At 51.2% G+C, this 17,887-nt stretch overlaps 1 protein-coding gene across 1 annotated transcript in view; it reads right to left on the reverse strand.

The window, feature by feature from the left end:
- LOC141963908 (hydrocephalus-inducing protein homolog) overlaps window positions 1–17,887 on the reverse strand; it is a 106,175-nt gene that overhangs the window by 37,784 nt on the left and 50,504 nt on the right. Inside the window, 6 exon segments of the mRNA XM_074913644.1 lie at window positions 1,531–1,674; window positions 3,541–3,796; window positions 5,919–6,157; window positions 13,825–13,977; window positions 16,232–16,396; window positions 16,853–16,988. Of these exon segments, the coding sequence (XP_074769745.1) occupies window positions 1,531–1,674; window positions 3,541–3,796; window positions 5,919–6,157; window positions 13,825–13,977; window positions 16,232–16,396; window positions 16,853–16,988 (1,093 nt within the window).

Below are 17,887 nucleotides of genomic sequence, written 5' to 3' on the forward strand. Positions count from 1 at the left end.
AGGGAAACACTCTGGCACACAGAGGAGGGAATAGGACCCTGAGAGGAGGCAGCTGCATGAACAAGACCAATAGCAGAAAGTGAACCCAGAGCACTTGTCTCCATTTTCTATCCTCTTGAGAAGAATGGCACAAGATGATTTTCACTCACATAGTCATTTCTTACAACCTTGTCAGCTCTAGTAGCCTCATAAGAGCAGTGATGCTGCTCAGAGGAGAAAAGCGAGCAGGATTTGGCCCACAGTGGAGAGCCTGCAGCAGCCTAAGGTTGGCTTTGAGCATCTACAGGCACATACAGCCAGGAGAAACCTCAACAGTGGCGCTGCAACGGGTGTCCTGCTGCCCCTGCTCCAGTGACAAGCTGTCTGTAGCCTCAAAGCTCGGCTCTGCCTAAGCTATTTCTTCCTGTTTATGCATTGCTCTGGGCTTCCTGCATGGTTTATATAAACTAGACAGTGTTTGGGAAACTTGTTCTGGATGTATTGACATCAAACAGCTGCAGTGTCATAACACTCAACAAATCCGAGCACATGGCATCAAGCAGACCACAGGCAGACATCAGGGACAGCTGAAAAGCTTCTAATTAAACCTGAACTGCCTCCTCACAGGATTTTGTGCTTCTCTGGAAGCCTGGGAACCAGAGGAGAGGCCTGAAAACACAGAAACTAAATAATGAAGTATCTTCTCTTTTTCAGACACCTCAAGGGAGAGGGAAAGGTGATGCAGGAGTCAGGATCCAGAGGCTAAGGGGCACCTGCTTTGCGCTGGCATTATCATCACTGCAGCTGAAGGATGTCTGCGGGTCCTTTGAAGAAGGTGAAGCTTGGGGAATTGCAAAGAGCTACCATCCATGCCAAGAGCAGAGAAGGCAAACAGACAAAATGACAGGTTTTTCTCATCAGCCTGAAGAGCTGACAGGAATCTCAGTTCTTCTCAGCTTCCCTACAGGATCGGTGTTCAGACATCACCGTGCCTTGGAGGATCCCCAGAAGCCTCCCTTCACCCCGAGTACAGGAACTGGTGTCTCTCTAGAAGTAGCCATGATCCCCCTCGGCAGAGCAGCTGTTCTCTCTGTTTTACTTGGGTGAAGTTAAAAACCAGTCCCATCTCTGAAAACACCCTCGCTTACTTTACGAAGCCCCTCAGGAAGGGTGAGGAGGGGGTTTAGTATCGCTCAGCTGCAGCACTCTGCTCGCCCACCTCAGCCCCAGCACACGAGGTGGCTGTGCAAAGCCCACGCTGTTCTCGTGGGTCCCACACATCTCGCCCTGTGCCCTTGGCTCAGCAGCTCAACTCTGTCTCCACATCAAAAAGGCAGAATACAGCTGGTGGGACTGCTCCCGATCCCAGAGGGGCGAAATATTGATCTCAGTGTTAATGGCAAAATCTTGGTCCCGCTCAGCTCAATAGTCAAAGCCCCAGAGACTTGGAGAAGCCATTTAACTCCCTCCTTCGAACACAAGCACACGCCCCACCAGGCTTTCAGTCACCAGCCATGCTCTTCAGTGCCAGGATGAAATCCAGAGACTTACCTTCTCCACCCGGAAAGTGATTTCCCTGGAGGACATTTGCAGGATGGGAGCGATGAACTCGCAGGTGACATCCACTTCCATTATCGGAGCCTTCTCTGCCTTGCTCCCCACGACGGCGTGGCACAGCAGCCGCTCCTTCACCACCTGCACGGAGGAGTCACCCGTCACCCAGCGGGGCCCAGCAGGGCGTCCCCAAAACGCACTGTATTTGCTGCCCACCCAACCACAGACCCTGTTACCGCCATCAAGTTACAGCCACTGGGCTCCTCAACAGCCCCCTTTTCTTTTTATGCTGCATCCCATTTATTCTGCTCTCAAACGTCCGTAATGCCACACCCCACTATCCACAAAAAGCCCTTGTGAGTCATGTGCTGCTACAACTGTAATAGTCCCTGCCCCAAATTATTACTGTTTTGATTTGTCCCACTGCCAGGCATAATACTTACAGAAAGCTGTAGGAACTTATTAAAAAAAAATTTTTAAAAATGCAACTATATTAAGGGAAACAGGTGACAGAAGGGCCAATGCTAGCAAACCCTCCCTTGGAAGCTTAGAGGACAGGATCCATAGGAAAAACCCAAATAGGCAGACTGCCTTCAGGTAAAGAGGGGGCCACTCATTCCTAGCAGGTACTGTGCCCTCCTAGAGCTGGTTTTAAAAGAAACCTCCCCAGGAAAGAGAGGTCTTGCAGTTTACATGAAAACCCTCTGCTTAAGCTGGATGCTCTTAAGACTTTTTCCTGATTTCTCATGGTTTCAGTTCTCCAAAATCCTCCCTTCATTTCTCACTCTTCCCTCTGCTACAACACCACAACTCCTCCTCAAAGCCTACAGACTCAAAACCATCTGTGCTGCATGTGCGATGCAGGGAGTTGGGCTTCTGACCAACCTCAAGAGTATTAAGTTCTCAAGACCCGAGGAAGGTGGAAAGCCCACTCCCAGGGTCTTGGCTTTGACTGCAGGAGCCAGGCAGCCACAGCTCAGCTCACAGATCCTCTTTCAGCTTTCCCGGCAGGACAGCCTCTCCAGCACCCTGATCACTTTATTTCCTTTCTTTTCCCTGCTTCAACAAAACCTTTGGGCTCCGAACTGCACAGGGACAGTCCCATTGCAGTCAGTTAGGTGAGTAATCAAGTATTCGTCAAGCTACCTACCAAGGCAGCCCTTTAAAACACCTTTCAAAACACAAGTATCAGCAGGAGCTTGATGCAGATTTATTCCACATTCGCCTAAACATCTGTGCCCAGCAGTCTTGGAGAGAGGGAATGCACACCAGGGTTAGCTGGAAGTTTCTCCGCAGAGTAGGATTTCCCCTGGAAATAAAGAGTCCAGGGAGGAGAACACCCCGTGACCCTGCTGAACTCTCCCCCTGAGCTGCCATCCAAGGGTGCTGCGAGACCTGGCTGCCCTTGGCACCCCGGGACTGGCTGAGAGACTGAGGTGAGCCGTTATGGAAATACTGACAAAGTCAAGCTGTCAATTGTAACAATCCCTGCAAACAGTTTCCCACGTGGATGAACATCACCCGATCGCTACAGCTGACACACTGTGTTCATTTTTCTGCTCCAGGACTCAGTGCTAGACAAGCCCTCTGCCCATGCTTGTCTACAGAGGAAAAATGATGCTACTCCCAGACACTCCCTCCCTTCACAGGTGTTTTGTTTTACTCACTGCTTCCCCCAAATACATTACTTTGCACTTTGTTATTTACTTTCTGCCTGTGCTCCTAGTCTAAGCGTAACTTATTTTCTCTGCCCTTCCTTTCTGCCTCAGCACATGACACCTTGTAACCTGCCATTTGCCCCTGAAGTAGCAATATCTCCTTCAGTCTGTCTGTTTTGGTATCAGCAGGTTGGGTTTACAGTAGCCATGGAAACATGAAAAACCCTTAGGAACTGACAGTGGCCAGCAAGGAAAGCTGGTGCTGCCATGGTAGCTTGTGCTGTTAGAACAGTTTCTTGAAAGCACTTGCTCCTGATGGGGAAGGCTCAGCCCTCGGCGGGGACCTCACCTGAGGAGTGCTGGAGAAGCATTCCAGCACCATCTCTGTAGTCTTGCCCGGCATCAGCTCCACCCTCAGTGGCTGAACCTTAAACCCAGGGCGGGCAGGTCTGGGGCTCTGGGAGGAACCTTGGCCCTCGGTGGTGCTGACAGCAGGGACACGATGACGCCGGCGAAACGAGCCAGAACCTGCTGTTGACCAGTAGAGCCAACGGGTGCGCCGTCCTTTGTTTGTTATCTTGAAGCGGTAACAGCAGGGATCCAGGCTGGAAGGGAAAAGAGATGGAAAAAGTCACGGGAGCTGCTATCTCCCAGCGGTCACCCGGCTTCAGCACCCTGATGGCATTACCCGACTGCACACTCAGCAATAAAAGCACCTCCAAAAAGGCTGACCTAGCTCAAAGCTTCAGCAAAAGCCAGACCTTGGTTGCCCCTAAGTTTATCAGCATCCAGCAGCTGCTCTGTTTGCGTACAGCAAGGAAGAGCTGCATGAAGATCATCATCTCAGCTGCTGCAGACAGAGCATCACCAGCCTAGAGACCCTCCGGTGACCTGGGCACCCCTTGCCTTGCTGGCGGGGCCCCTGCCCTGGCACCCCCAGTCCCTTAGGGAGCATCCAACCTCATCACCCCCAACACATCGTCCTTTGCCTGAACAGTGCAGCTGGTGCTGTGGTTTAGGAAGATAAATGCACTGTGAGAACACAGGATCAACAGAAGTTTCCCCAAATCAAACATGGCAGCAAGACCAGGTCTGGCTGCTGAGGGGATGGAGCAACGATGAGAGATTAATAACTAGAGCTAGATATAAACCAAAATGAATACTCAATGGAAATTGATTTCTTCATGTAAGGAAACACTAACTGCAGGCTCGTCTGGAGTAATTATTTTACCCTCTATAAATCTGAGCATGACCAGGACGTGAATTGTTCCTGGAACAGTTACTGGTTTTCTGAAAAGGACAGAATACACGGCTTACAAAATGCATGCCTGCCCCAGGCAGCTAAATGCACAGACCTGAGAGTATAGAACAAACCAGCCGCTGAAACAGACTGTTAAAACATGATGCGTACAAGCTTAGTGTGAAATGGTTTCTGTGGTGGACAGCACAGACGAAAGCCTGGAGAAGCTCTGGGTGGATGCAGAATCTGTGGCTCTGGGAAAGCCCAACTCATCTGAGATGTTACCTGGGTCCCGTCTCAGCTCACCTGGGGCAGCTCTGCAGCCGACAGCAAAGGCAACAACTCCAGAGTCTGCAGAGCAAGACGTGAAGGGGGGCAGAGGACCATGACACAAATCACACTGACATCGCCCACTCCGTTGGGTAGCCAGTCTGTGGCTGCACAGAGCACAGGACACGCTGGACAAGCACCAACCCCCTGCAATGTCCCTGCGTATGTGGGTGGCTTGTGCATGCATATTTAACCCCCCAAAATCTATCCTAAAGAGTAGGATCAACCTGCTTTTTCTACCCCCAAATTTAGGGATTGGACCGCTGTGGACACTCTGCAGCCAGGGAAAATAACAGGCACCTCAAAAAGACTATTATTCTCATCCTAAGAGGTGTCCAACACAAAGCAGGCAGCACTTTGAAAAGGCTTATTTTTCTCCCATTTACAGGAACAGGCCTGGTCAGATAGACGCGTTAGGACCAGTGAACCCCCTCCTTTGAGCCAAGCTCTTTAATTAACACCTTCCATTTATCCTGCCCAAACTCAGTGGACTTCTCCTCCTCTCCCTTCCAGAGCTGGTCCAGTGCCGCCCTCGCCTGCCCGCGCCTCAGGCTCCGCTGCGGCGGTGACGCCGAGGAAAGCCGGTGGGAGAGACGAGGGAAGAGCGACTACGTCTGATGAAGAGCAGCCCGGCAGGGGAGACGGGGAAGGCGAGCAAATGAGGGATGACAGGGGGCAAAGAAATTCTGCTGCTCCTCAGGACCGCTGGGCAGAGGGCAAACAAAACAGCACCATTAATTTAGTCAAGGACCTGCTAACAAGCTACCACCAAGGCGTTCCGCTGTTGCGAGATGATACTCCACAGGGAAGGGAAAAACAGTCAACATGATTGCAAAGGGAAATGTGTTTATACTTGTAATGTAGCATCTTCCACCCAGAGGCTTCCAGGACCTGCTGTTTTCCTCCAAATCTCTTTTTGTTCAAGTGAGGAAATAGATGTATTATAACTAAAGACAAGTCAGTGACAATTTAACAACTGGTTTCCATTTTGGTGGCTTTTGAGGGTATCTAACAACTTTCAAATGGCCACAGAAGGAAGCCCTGGGGCTTCAGGAAAACAGAGCCAGGACCTTGAGCGCTGAAGAACAACCAGCCTGAAGGACTACAGCAAAACTGCCCCTTGCTGAGCCCACAGCAGAAGCTGAGAGATACCCTACCTGAAGTGGGGTCCCAAGTTGAGCTCCGGAGCAAAGGGTTTGTCGGTGACAATTGTGGTGCCAATGCCAACAGCCCGGACGGGGATCACGTAGGTGTGGCTGTTCTCGATGAACAGGTTCACCTCGTCCTTGAATTTCTCCGTGTCATCCAAGCTTGCTATGACAGCTACTGACACCTCTGTCTCAGGAGGAATCACTCCTTCACTGGGTTCAATCCTCCAGCACGAGCATTCACGAGCCTGTAAGACAAGCCAAACACTAACTTAGCATGGAAACCACGGACCCTGGGCTCTTGTGGGGTGCAGGAAAAGGAAGGGCTGAAGATATGAGGATAAAAACCAGAGAGGCTCCATTTCCCTAAATCCAAGCTGGAAACAACAACTATGCAGGAGCTTCTACAACCTGTATTTTACCTTCCTTTAACAGACTCACTTCATTAACCCAGTGTTGCCCAACCCAAGGGATGCTCATCCTCAGGAGGAGGTTATTCCTCCTCCAGTCTCTCTTTTGGAGCGCACGCCAAGGGAAGCTACTTCACCTCTCCTGGCTTCCTGACAATGGTGGCTGGGCTGGCATAAAGGCTCAAGGCCAGAGGAAGCCAGGACTGCTCAAATCCCACTGCAGCAGCCACACGGCTGGGGGATACTGCTGAGAGCCTGAAGAGTAACTCTGCAAAACCGGCTGCTCAAAACCCTGACACCAACGTCTTCTTTCCCAAGAGCTACTCAGTGCTTCTCAACAGCCCCCGAAGAACTGAAGCACTCGGTTCCCACTGATCACCAGCTGCAGTGAGGTGCCCCAGTGCCCTCTGCTTTGGAAAATTCAGCTATAAATGTTCACAGCAGGGCAGTAAAGCAATAAGCAGAAAGCAAACTGGAAGGCACGTGCCCTGTAGGCATGGCCCGAGCTTCCAAGCACTCTCTTCCCTCTGGTTTCTCATGGACTTCCCTCCACAGTTGGGGCAGTGAAGGTGCTGGACCCCAGCCCCTCCAAAACCACGCTCCCAGGGAGCAAGCCTGCAGAGAGGAAACACACACCGTGCTCCCTGGCCAGCGGGAAATGCACAGGGAGGCAGATGTACAGCTTCCAAGTGTCCATCACGGTGGTGGTGGTGCCTGCACCCCACACTTCAGTGCTGTGTTTGGGGTGACAGGCACTGCTCACCCAAAACCCTGCAGTATTGTAAGAGAAGAGGTTTCCCCCCGCCTTTTTTATTTTTTAATGGAAAGCAACAGTGTGCTTGGAGGCCTGACATGATCCAAGCAAATGCTCGATCCAGGTGAGGTTAGCTCGAGTTTCCATCCGTCAGGCTGGCAGCACTCAACTCTAACAGGACACCAGCCAGCCCAAGGGAGAAGACTGTCAGAAAACCAAGCAGCACTTTGAAGTCTTGGGAAGCATTTTAAATAACCCCCCAAAGCAACCTCTGCTAGCAAGGGTAAGACTTTCTGCGGCCAGGGAAGCAAAAACTTGCTGAGCAGGCAGCGTCCCAGCAGCGTGTGTAGGATGCCCCAGCTAGGATAGCTCCTTAGGCTGGCTGTGCCCTGCATGGAGAGCAGGTCGGGTCTGCACACCTGCGTCCCAGGTGGAGCATGCCAAAGGCATCAACATTATTCCAAGTGCTGGCAAAATCAATCAACTCTGCTCCATTTAATTTGTCCTCTAGAGCTGCAAAAGAAAGTCTTTAAAAAAGCAAGATGAGAATGGGATGAAGGAAGGTTGTTGGCACAGGGTAAACTCTGGGGCCTCACACAGGATCCCACCACCCCTCCTCTGCTGCCCCTGCATCCCGTGCGCAGCCCATCACTAGCCTCAGAGGATCCACTGCGCTGCCACCAGCCGAGGGCTACCCAGCCAAGGCGTTCACACCAAGCCGGTGGCTGTTAGCTTTTCTTTGCCCTCTGATTCATGGTAGCTCACTGGAAAAGGAGACCTGATAGCTCCACCCCAGAGGTGAATCTGCATGTCTGCTATCTGGCAAAGCTCATTTATCAAAGCTTGGCAACAAGCCAGGCAGTAAATTGTACCCAAGAAACTATGACTGAGGAATAATGACAGGCTGTCTCGATGGAGCCAGACTTTGAATTTCCCAGGGTGAGCCAGGGCCAACAGCCCACTCCAGAGGAGCAGGAATGGCATCGTGTCCTCATTCTTTCCGTTAGCATTTGGTGTGGGTCCAAGGGGCAGCACGGGGCAGCACAGTGCACCACTGAACAGGAGACCTGCCGGGACCAAAAGGCTCTGCCGGGCCAGACTCACTCAGGCTTCCAGGTCAGCTTCTGCCTACGTGGATCCAGGCTGCGTCCCAGAGACAAGGAATCTCTTGGAGCCACGCTAAAAATTCCCCCCACTTTGAAGACCACGATCTAACTTCTGATAACGTCCCTGCTACTCGCTTATCCTTGAATGCTCCAGAACACAACCCAGCAGCCCTGTGCACTGGATAGACAAAAACAGTGGCTATTTCTGTCCCTGCAGGAGCTTGCACAGAGTCCCTGAGTGCTGGGCAAGGGTGGGGATCAATCACTTATTCAAGAAGCTCAATGCTGAGATCATTAGCTTCTCCCAGGACAGATTTCCACTGCGAATAAGAGCTGCCAGAATTTGGATATAAGACACCACTGTGCATCTAAGAGATGGATGGATGGATGGATGGATGGATGGATGGATGGAATGGCATTGATGGCTGGGATGGGATGGATGCCCTAAGGGACGACTGAGGAGCCACCACACTCAGTTCTCTAGAAGCTGCATAAAGCTAGTTAATTAAGGGATCTGGTCATTCTGGCCTTGCACAAGTGAAAGAGGAAGCAGAACTCAGTATTAAAATGCAGCTGTACTTTACCAAGCCACAGCCCTAGCAAGGGAGCATTCACACCTTTGTCAGCCGACCCATAGCTCCTCACGGAGGCTGCCCATGAAGGGGAAATAAAACCCCGTCCCACATCAGTTGTGCACAGAGCCTCCTCCCGGGTGTTTCAGCGGTCCTGAGGTGGGGGACCCTGCGTTCTTCATTTCAAAGCTACTCTTTATCCGCACAAACTGCCAGTGGCAGAAGAGAGCCCCAGACGGCCCCGAGCCCCAGCAGGAGGTGGAGGTCAGGGCACGAGGCTGGCTGGATGCTCCCACCAACCACCAGCCACCTCCTGGCACCTCAGCACCAGCATCTCCTCGGCAAAAGCACGGATGGGGACCACTTTGGTTTAGCCTCTGCCCCAGAGCACCATCAAGGGGATGTTTTGTGAAATCAAAAGGCAGAGCCTCTAAAAAAACTAAAGTAGTGTGGCACTCACTGCCACTGACAACAGAGCCTAACTTGTCAAGCTTGGTTCAGCCAATAGCAGACTGCTGAGCGAGCTAACTAAACTTGTCTCCATTTGTGTCCCTGGTCCAGAGCTCACCCCTCCAGAACCCATCTGCGCTTCCTCGCTGGGCTGGGGAGATCAGGGCCACCTGGTTTGATAACCAAACTCCTCCTGCTTTTCCTTTGGGAAAAGCACCCTCCTGAGTCACTCTTGCTTTTAGGAGCATAATTGCCTTGAAGATTCTACTCTTCTTTAATTCATTTAGCCAACAGGTACAGCATGATACGACAAGTTTAATTTCCCTAGACAAGCAGGATAACAATTTCTTCCATTACTAAAAAACAGCAATTCTGAAAGGGCATGAACTCATATAAGATACCTAACGTGATAAAAACCAAACTGCCCCCTGTGGCCAGGTTTCAGGCACCTTTTCCAAGGTCTCCTCCACACCTCTGCTCCCCTTTCTAAGAGCCACATGCTCTGGACTTAAGCCTGCTGGACCTAAGCCTGTGCGACACTGGGAGGGACGCAGCCTTCCACCTTCCTCAGGTTTTGGTACAACCTGTCACCAGGGCAAGACTGACGCTCCTGGCCATGACCCCTGCTCATGACTGATGCCGTGTGTTTCCAGGCACAGGTGGCTACAATGAATGGTTCCCTCCAGCTCTGGCAAGACCAAACTGGCTGGAAATCAGCAAATTGGTACTGCTGCATTAGCAAAACATGGCCTTTAAAACCTAAACTAAAAGGTGAGCTTTTGGAGCACCATGAGGCTCTGGTGAGACAGCTCTGGAAAGAGTTAAGCCTGTGCCTCTGTTCCCGTGCTGGGCCTGGCTCATCCCCATCCCCCACTTTGCCAGCCGACATTCTGGTATATTTTGTTTTCTGTATCGGGGCGACTGACACTGGCACTGCCTGGCTCTCTGGCCCAGTCGCTGTGCTGGTGGAGGCGACTGATACTGCTTCTGCCTGTTCCCCCGGCCCGGATACTGTACCAGTAACTTCACTCTCAGGTTCTGTAGCCTTTTCTCCCCCCTGAGGGCAGTGGGTGGTATTAAAGAGGACACGGTAGGCATGGGCAAGTCCCCAACACATTGCAGCGATTTGTGTCTCCTGGGTTTTGCCAGCTTGGTAACACACCCTTTCTAAGCACTCCATCAGCTTCTCAGGGTTCTGCATTTGTTTGGGAGTGAAATTCCAAAGCATTGGGGGTGCCCACCGACTCAGGCCTTCGCCCATCTTTTCCCACACCCCTTGCCACTCACTATTATCTGACCTCGGGGCAGGTTTCCAGGCACTGCTATTGTTAGAGAAGCGCCGCATGGCCCAAAACAAGATCTGGCAGGCATTCAGAAAGCATTGTGCTGCAATCACACTGCCCTGCAGGCTCCAAGGATAATTGAAACTCTCAAAAACCGAGAGGATCTCTTCCCCTGGCTCACCCACAGAGGGGGTGAGACCCCTAAAAAAAGCCCAAACGGCAAACAGGTACTGGCCCGCCCCCCCCCCAGCGATACAAACACATTATAAGCAGTCAGGAGCCAGTACAGCAAAATAAGACCCTTTACACATTTTCCACTGATAACAAACACCAGCACTGAGAACACACAGTGGATATAAGGAATAATCCAGCTCCACCACGCAAGCAAGTGGGCCAGCATTGCAAACATTGTCTTATCAAACCGTACAAATACAAACAGAAAAACTGCACCCAACAGATTGCTCTAGCACACTCTGGTCAGGGTCTGTCCCTTTTTGATTCTTATTTCAACCCTCTTGTGCCCCACGTTGGTGCGCCAAAAAGGCTGTGTTGGTTTAGGCCCTGCCGGGACCGGAGACCACGTTGCTGTTGTCACTCCCCCACCCTCGGATACAAGTAGGGCACAAACCCCGGGTTGAGATAAGAAGAAATTTAATACAGCAGTGTAATAAACAATCTGAACAACAACAGTAGCTATGATAACAACAATAAACAGTAATAACAGTAAACAAGACAAAAGATATACAGAGAAATACCGCAATGGTTACAGACAGCCCCGTGCTCCCCGTCACCAAAGCCACAAAGGAAAAAGAATTCCCGTGCTCCCGCGCCTGGACCTGAGGTCAGCATGGTATGAATAACCTGGCTGGAGATCCCTTCCCCCTCTCTGCTGGGGAAAACTTAACCCTATCCTAGCTGAACCAGGACAGCATCTTATCTTCAAAAGTTCTGCTCACCTTGGAAGAGACCCCATATTCAGGGCCAGTGTTGCCCATATCCTGGAAAGTTAATTCAACACTCATTTCTAAATAGCATTACAGATATCATTTGAAGGGCACAGCACTGTTACCCACAAAAAAAGCATCTTGCCTTGCTCAGATAATGCTCTTTTCTCCCATAGAGCAAGAAGAAATCTTGACTTGACAGGAACAGCAATTTGCATGTGATGGTTGATACCACCACCAAGGTGGCACCATGGCCATCTGCATTACAGCATTTTCCTTTCCTGTTTCGAACAAGATACTAAACTTATACTTGCCCTGTTGCTGTCCCTTTATTTAATCTTGTTCTGTTTGTTGAGCTGACAGTCAGCGTGCTGTAACATTGCTGATGCAATGCTGCTGTGAAAATGTCAATCATAGCTCCTTCCTTTGAGCAGGGACCGTGATCTCTAAGCCTAACTGCAAACAGCCACGGTTTCGAGATCAGCCATCAAACAGGAGACAGGGAAATCACAGCTCACCGTCCTGCAGCAATCTCCGGGCAGGAAATCAAAGCAGCAGCTTTTCTGTCTTAGAGAACACAAGACTTGGGCTCAGGGGCACAACTGGATGCAGGATGCCCAAGTCACCCACCAGCAAGGCTAAGGGACTGCCTCTGCTCTCAGAGGTACGTGTGCAGTTCACCCTGGCACCTGACTGCATCTCAGATCTTATCTCCAAAATTATTCAGTCCTCTCTTCTTCCCCTCAATAAACGGCCAGGCAGCCTAAGGCAGCAGCAAAGGGCGAAACTTCAACTGAGGCAGCAAAGCAGCACCAAAGGAGGCAGCTGCTGCGGGCAGGGAGCAGCTGGAGCACACCTCGCCTGCCGCAGTGCTGCTCCCCTGGAGCTCAGCATCGGGGGGATGAAGAGTCTGAAGAGCCCTTGCTGAAACGACTGATCGAGCAGGTTCTCAGGACCTGCTCCCTTGAACACCTCCGTGAGAGCAGCAGCTGTCCTGAGAAGCCGAGATGCTCACGGTGGGGTAAGTCAAGCCTGTGGGGTCAGCGGGGGGGACTACGGAGCAGCAGAGCCCACCCTTACTGCAGGGCAAGAAACCATCCCTGACCCCCCTGCTATTATTGTTCTATTTATTGATTAGCCACAATATTTGCAGAGATGGCAGTGAAGCAGGATAGGACTCATTGCCCAGCCCCACGCCTTAGGGCCCTGAGGCAATGCAGAGGCAGAGACACCCTGCGAGCCTCCCGGGACACACAGGCTGCCCGGGGAGGGAGGGCAGGCGTGAGGCCGGACAGCAGTGCCGGAGCAGCTCTGCGGGTCAGGGCCTGCTATGAGCACGCAAACCCCGTCCTTCACACACCAGCACCACCCACCCCAGGTGGCTTGCTCTCTGCAGAGATGGAAAGCAGGTTTTCATTGTGGAATCAAAGCAAGATGCCCTGGGAATCCCCCACTTTGAGGTTACATTTATCCCCCAAACAGCTGGAAAAGCCGCGTGAGGGAAATTCAGCCCCGTCCTCGGCCCAGGAGGCTGAGCCTGTACTCTCACACACTGCCTGATGCTCCATCCACAACACCCAGTCCACAGTGCCAGGCCTGGGCTAACCAGCCCCAGGAGTCTGACCCACCTGGCACGGAGAAGAACAAACCCCCTCCGAACCCTGCTTTCAAGCCCCTCACAGATCCCCCTCCAGTGGGGAGCACACCCCACCTGGCCTCAGCGCACGAGCCCGTGCTGGCTGCATCAGCCCTGCTCCCCCTGCCAGGAGCAACCCACCCTCCCTGGGCCGTGCAGCTTCTCACCCTACGCAGCCTCCAGGATTAAAGAGCCTTTCTCTGCAGCCAGTCTCCAGAGGTGCTCTGCAACGCGACGGACTCCACCGTAGGTACACCACCATTACACTATGTTCTTGTGCAACAACCCAGCTGGTTTGACACCCAGCAGGTGTGAAACTCACCTCACTGCGAGCAGTTTGAGGCCAGACCTCACACCCTAGTCTCTGTCATTACCAGCAGTTCGGCACAAAGCAAATGCAGATCTAACAGGGAAACCGTGTGGAAACCCATGCCCTTTCAGGAGCAAAGGGCCACGGCGTTCTCTTGGTCTCAGAGCTCCAAACACATGAGTCTTAGAGCTAAATACCTTCCACAAAATAAAGGGAGAACTTGCAACACTGATCCAGACTCATTTCTGCTCAAGCATCTATGCAAATTTTCTGTTTTACTCAGGGGTCCCCCAGCTAAAACTGCCCCCAGACCAGGCTCCTCTTGCTGCATTGTGATGGAATACATTGCTTTCTCAATCATCTAGTGATATGCAAATGTTGCATATAATAATTAAGTCACAGGTTGCTTGTCAGTCATTTTTGTTGGAAAATAGCTCCACAGACACTTACCATCGTTGCCCTGAAGGATGCAGGGATGACACTCTGATTGGAGAGGTGGAGAGTTCGGGAGGCATCTTGCAGAACTTGGATACTGCCAAAATTTATTTTGCTTGGATGCACGTAGACAACTGGTCCTTCTCCAGTGCTCACTAGATGGATTTTCTGCTCCAGAAAGCAGGTAGGAAAGATCAAAAAAAAGAAGAGAGAAAGTTTAAAATGATTAAACGGCTCTAAGGGTACTCCTAGACTGGGGGATAATTACGGCTGTTTGAAGTTTTCAGTGTTGTAAAACTGAAACCAAAGGCCTGGAGCCAGTGTGGGACCTGGACTGATCCCATCTGAAAGACACAAGCTCCCGTTATCAGGGGATAAAGAAACCCTGTTTCCCATGCTTGCTTTTTCACACCTCCTCCGCACTGGTAACTCTCCTTCCTCTACCTTGTGCCTGCTCCCACTCCTTCTACTGCTCAGTCTTGCCCCAGAGCACCCTCCCTGACTCCTGCTGCTGCACAGCACACTGGGACAGTGGCTTTAGTCCCAAAGCTACGCCTGTGAAAGCCAGCACCAGCCAGAGGCAAAGCAGGCCCTTCAGAGTAGAGATCACACAAGTTAGTTGCTCTGATTTGCACTTACGTCTATTCCTGGTATTATACGGATAATGGGCATTAATTATTAATAATACAAGCAGTATTTTTTCCTTTTGACAGTCTGAGACCCAAAAGTTCTGTTCTTGAAGAACTGTCACAGACTACTGGGGAAGGAATGTGGATCCCTTTGCTAAACCACCTCCTCACATCAGTAAAAACATTCAGGAGGCATTCAGGAGATTTAGCAGCATCATTTCCACTTGTTTCATTAAAAGTTTAAATCCCTGTAACTACTTCCAAAATGTCAGCCTTTCTTTCTGTTACAGAAAGCTTAAGGCTCACAGGAGCCCTCCGACATCCTCTTTCATCCTCAGAGATGAGAAGACATTTTAAAACAGCTGCTTCAAAAGTTGATATCCTTTTAAATTAAACCTTAATTAACTGTATTTGATCTTGATTTCAGCTAAATGAAGCCAGGACACTACAGACAACATTCTCTTGCCTACATTTCGTGGTCATTGCTGCTGTTGTGTATGCCTGACTGTGAACATCAGCCTTCAGGAAGCTTTAGTCCAGGAATGCTTTGCCTCATCCATTTCCAAGCTTGGCAGAAAAAAAAAAGTCTCCGTGCTCCAGGTGCAAGCGGCGTGGAGACTCATGAGTCTTTGGCTGGGGCTCTCAGCAAAGAGCTATGACGGGTGTTTCTCAGACGTGACGGGCCTGACTTTCAGCACGGCCTCTTACACAGCGCTTGCGTTAGCAGGATTCAGGGATGTCCCTGTGTGCTCCTGAACAAAAGGCCTAACGAAGCACCAGAGCTCTTCATCTAATCGCACAGCAGAGTACGAGACCCAGGGGTTGTTCTGGGCTTCAGACTGGCCTTCTTATCCTGTCTGACCTAGCTGTAATTAAATGCTGTGTCAGACACTTAGATTACCACCTGGGATGATACCATCCTTCCTCTTCTCTAGGTGAAGGGGAGTGGCTGCAAGTATACTTGAGATTACAAGACCTCCTGACCTTGTTAATGGATAGGAACCAGTAAAGTAGGATGCTCAGTTTTAACGTTAACCATCACTTGTGTTTCACTAGCTTTTATTTTTCCTGTATTGTACTGCAATGTATACTATTTCATTTATACTCTTTTCCTAACTACCCTCTGACATCTCACCCACTTGTAAAACATCTTGAAACCTGTAAACCCTTGCCTAGTGGAGACAAAACAGGCCTTAGACAGCCTGGTAACCTCCCTGAGTACATCCCTGATAACAGGGACCTAAGAACGCAAGACAAGCGCCTGAGAAGACGCCAGTGTCACGAAAAGCGACTGGGAGCGGGTTTACACCAACCCCCTCGGAACAAACAGGAGCTGAAGGATGGTGAGGTCACTCCATGACCATGCATGGACATGGGAAACCTCAAGTTCAGCCAGCGGGCAGTGTGAGGAAGACGATGTGGACCACCAGGGGGGAGAAGACCCTCAGTCTATTTTTACAATGCACGCTCATTTACTACGTAAATGAACTCTGTATATTAGTCAGAGAGCTTTGCTAGTAGCTGCGGCACTTGTGGTGGAGCGATCCCCAGCGCTGCCCAGCGCTGCGAATAAAGAATCCCTGCTGAACAGTCATAATTCTGACTGTGAAGCTCTTTGTTTCACAGACATTAGCTGTTGCGTATGCCACAAACCCCTTCTTTCCTTGTCCACACCAGCATATATTACAAGTTCTTGTTTTCCCGGGAAGGATCCCCGGAGTTAGCAACCCTGCCTGAGGCTTCACACCCCACCAAGAGGAGTCGCACCAAGGCCCACGTCCCCCAGAACTCACCAGAGGGGGTCCGTCACTCCCAAACACTGCAACATGAGCAACAGTGTCCTGCTCTCCTGTCACCTGGGCCTCCAGCGTCAACGGGACCTCCACCGAGCTGCGAGGCTGGACAATCCCCCACGGCACGGGGCTGGAGTACCACACAGAAGCGTCCTCCTTGTGTTCCTGTAAGGGACAGAGTCAAACGCAACACACAGGAGTGACCTTGGGGGAAACTTTGAACTCCTCAACATCTACCACAATGGCAATTCACACACATTTTCAAAAACCCCTAGGAGAAAGCAGAAAGGTACAAAGCAAGATACAAGACTTGTATGGGCTTAGCATCCTCAGAGGGTCCAAAACCTGCTGCACCCACACCCACTCCTGTGCTGGCAGCCTCCTTGCAGAAGCTTTTCACAACCCTCTAAGTTCTCCTGCATGAAAGCACCCCAAAGACTAGAATATAAACTGCTTCCTAAAAAGTTTAAACTGCTTCCTGAAGTTTATATTCAGGTAGCTTCCTTTTCTCAGCAACCTTTAGGTTTCAATATAAACCAGCAAGGCCTTATCCAAAACCCTTTTTTTCCCTAATAAACCCTTGGTAACGTCTGAGGGCAGGAGGCGGATGCAATGCCAAACCTGAGGAAGAACCCTGTAGCAGCCTGGGAGATCGCTGTCATTCACAAGGGTCAGCATCTGCTGGTAAGGGAATTTTAGGAAGCACCGTCCGAACATCATGACAGGGTTGAGCACTCGCAGCGCAGGAACCACGCATCTAGGCAAAGAGAGGACCGAAAGGGAATTAGAGATACGAGAGAATGTGGAGTTCGTTTACTCCCCAAGTAGCATGAAACAGAGCGTAGCACATTTGTCAAATAGACACTTAATACCCCTACAGCGATAAATGGCCTTTAACTGCTTCTGACTCCACCACCGCCTGTAAAGCTGGGGCAAACCCCGGGACTCGGCCTCGCAGAGGCTGCCAGGTGCCCGGGCAGCGCACGGTGCCCTGTGCCAGAGCTCTCTGATCAGCTCTGCCCGCTCTTTGCCCCAGGAGGCTTGCAAGGACCCTCCCAACAGTCCCGGCAAGGCGTGAGCTCTGGGGCAGCCTTCCCCCCGAGTGCTCACCAAGGCTCAAAGGGCACAAGACCCCAGTGTGTCAGTGAGAACGACTGCCTCCTCTCCCACACCGCTGTTGCCCTGCCTGAGAACTCAGCCCTTTGCCCGGCGATGGAGGGCACAAGCCACCCCCTGCCTCAGGCAGTGGGGGATCACCCTCTCCCAGCTCCTGCACCCCACGGCTCCGTGCACTCTCTGTCCCCATTTGCACTTGTTTTACAAAACTGCAGCCCAGGCACTGACTGGATGACTCTGCCTGGGAGAGGGAACAGCACAGTGAACTCATCCCTCTTGGAATTAAACCGACACCCACCGCAGCACAACAGGGCTGAATCTGCCTGCAGCAAGAACAACTTCTGGCTTAAGTCTGAGAACATTAATGCTCAAAAGAACCAGAGGGAAGCAGAGAAATCTGAGCTCACCTTCCACATCAAGGACTACTTTCCCCTTCATAAGATCTTGCTTTGAGCTTCCCCTCACCAGTCCTGCCATAAGCCCCTTTCCCATTCCCATGCGCCTTCGTTAAGTGACCCAGACACCAGCTCTCAGCAGGCT

Source organism: Athene noctua, chromosome 9, assembly GCF_965140245.1.
Source record: "Athene noctua chromosome 9, bAthNoc1.hap1.1, whole genome shotgun sequence".
Lineage (NCBI taxonomy): Eukaryota > Metazoa > Chordata > Aves > Strigiformes > Strigidae > Athene > Athene noctua.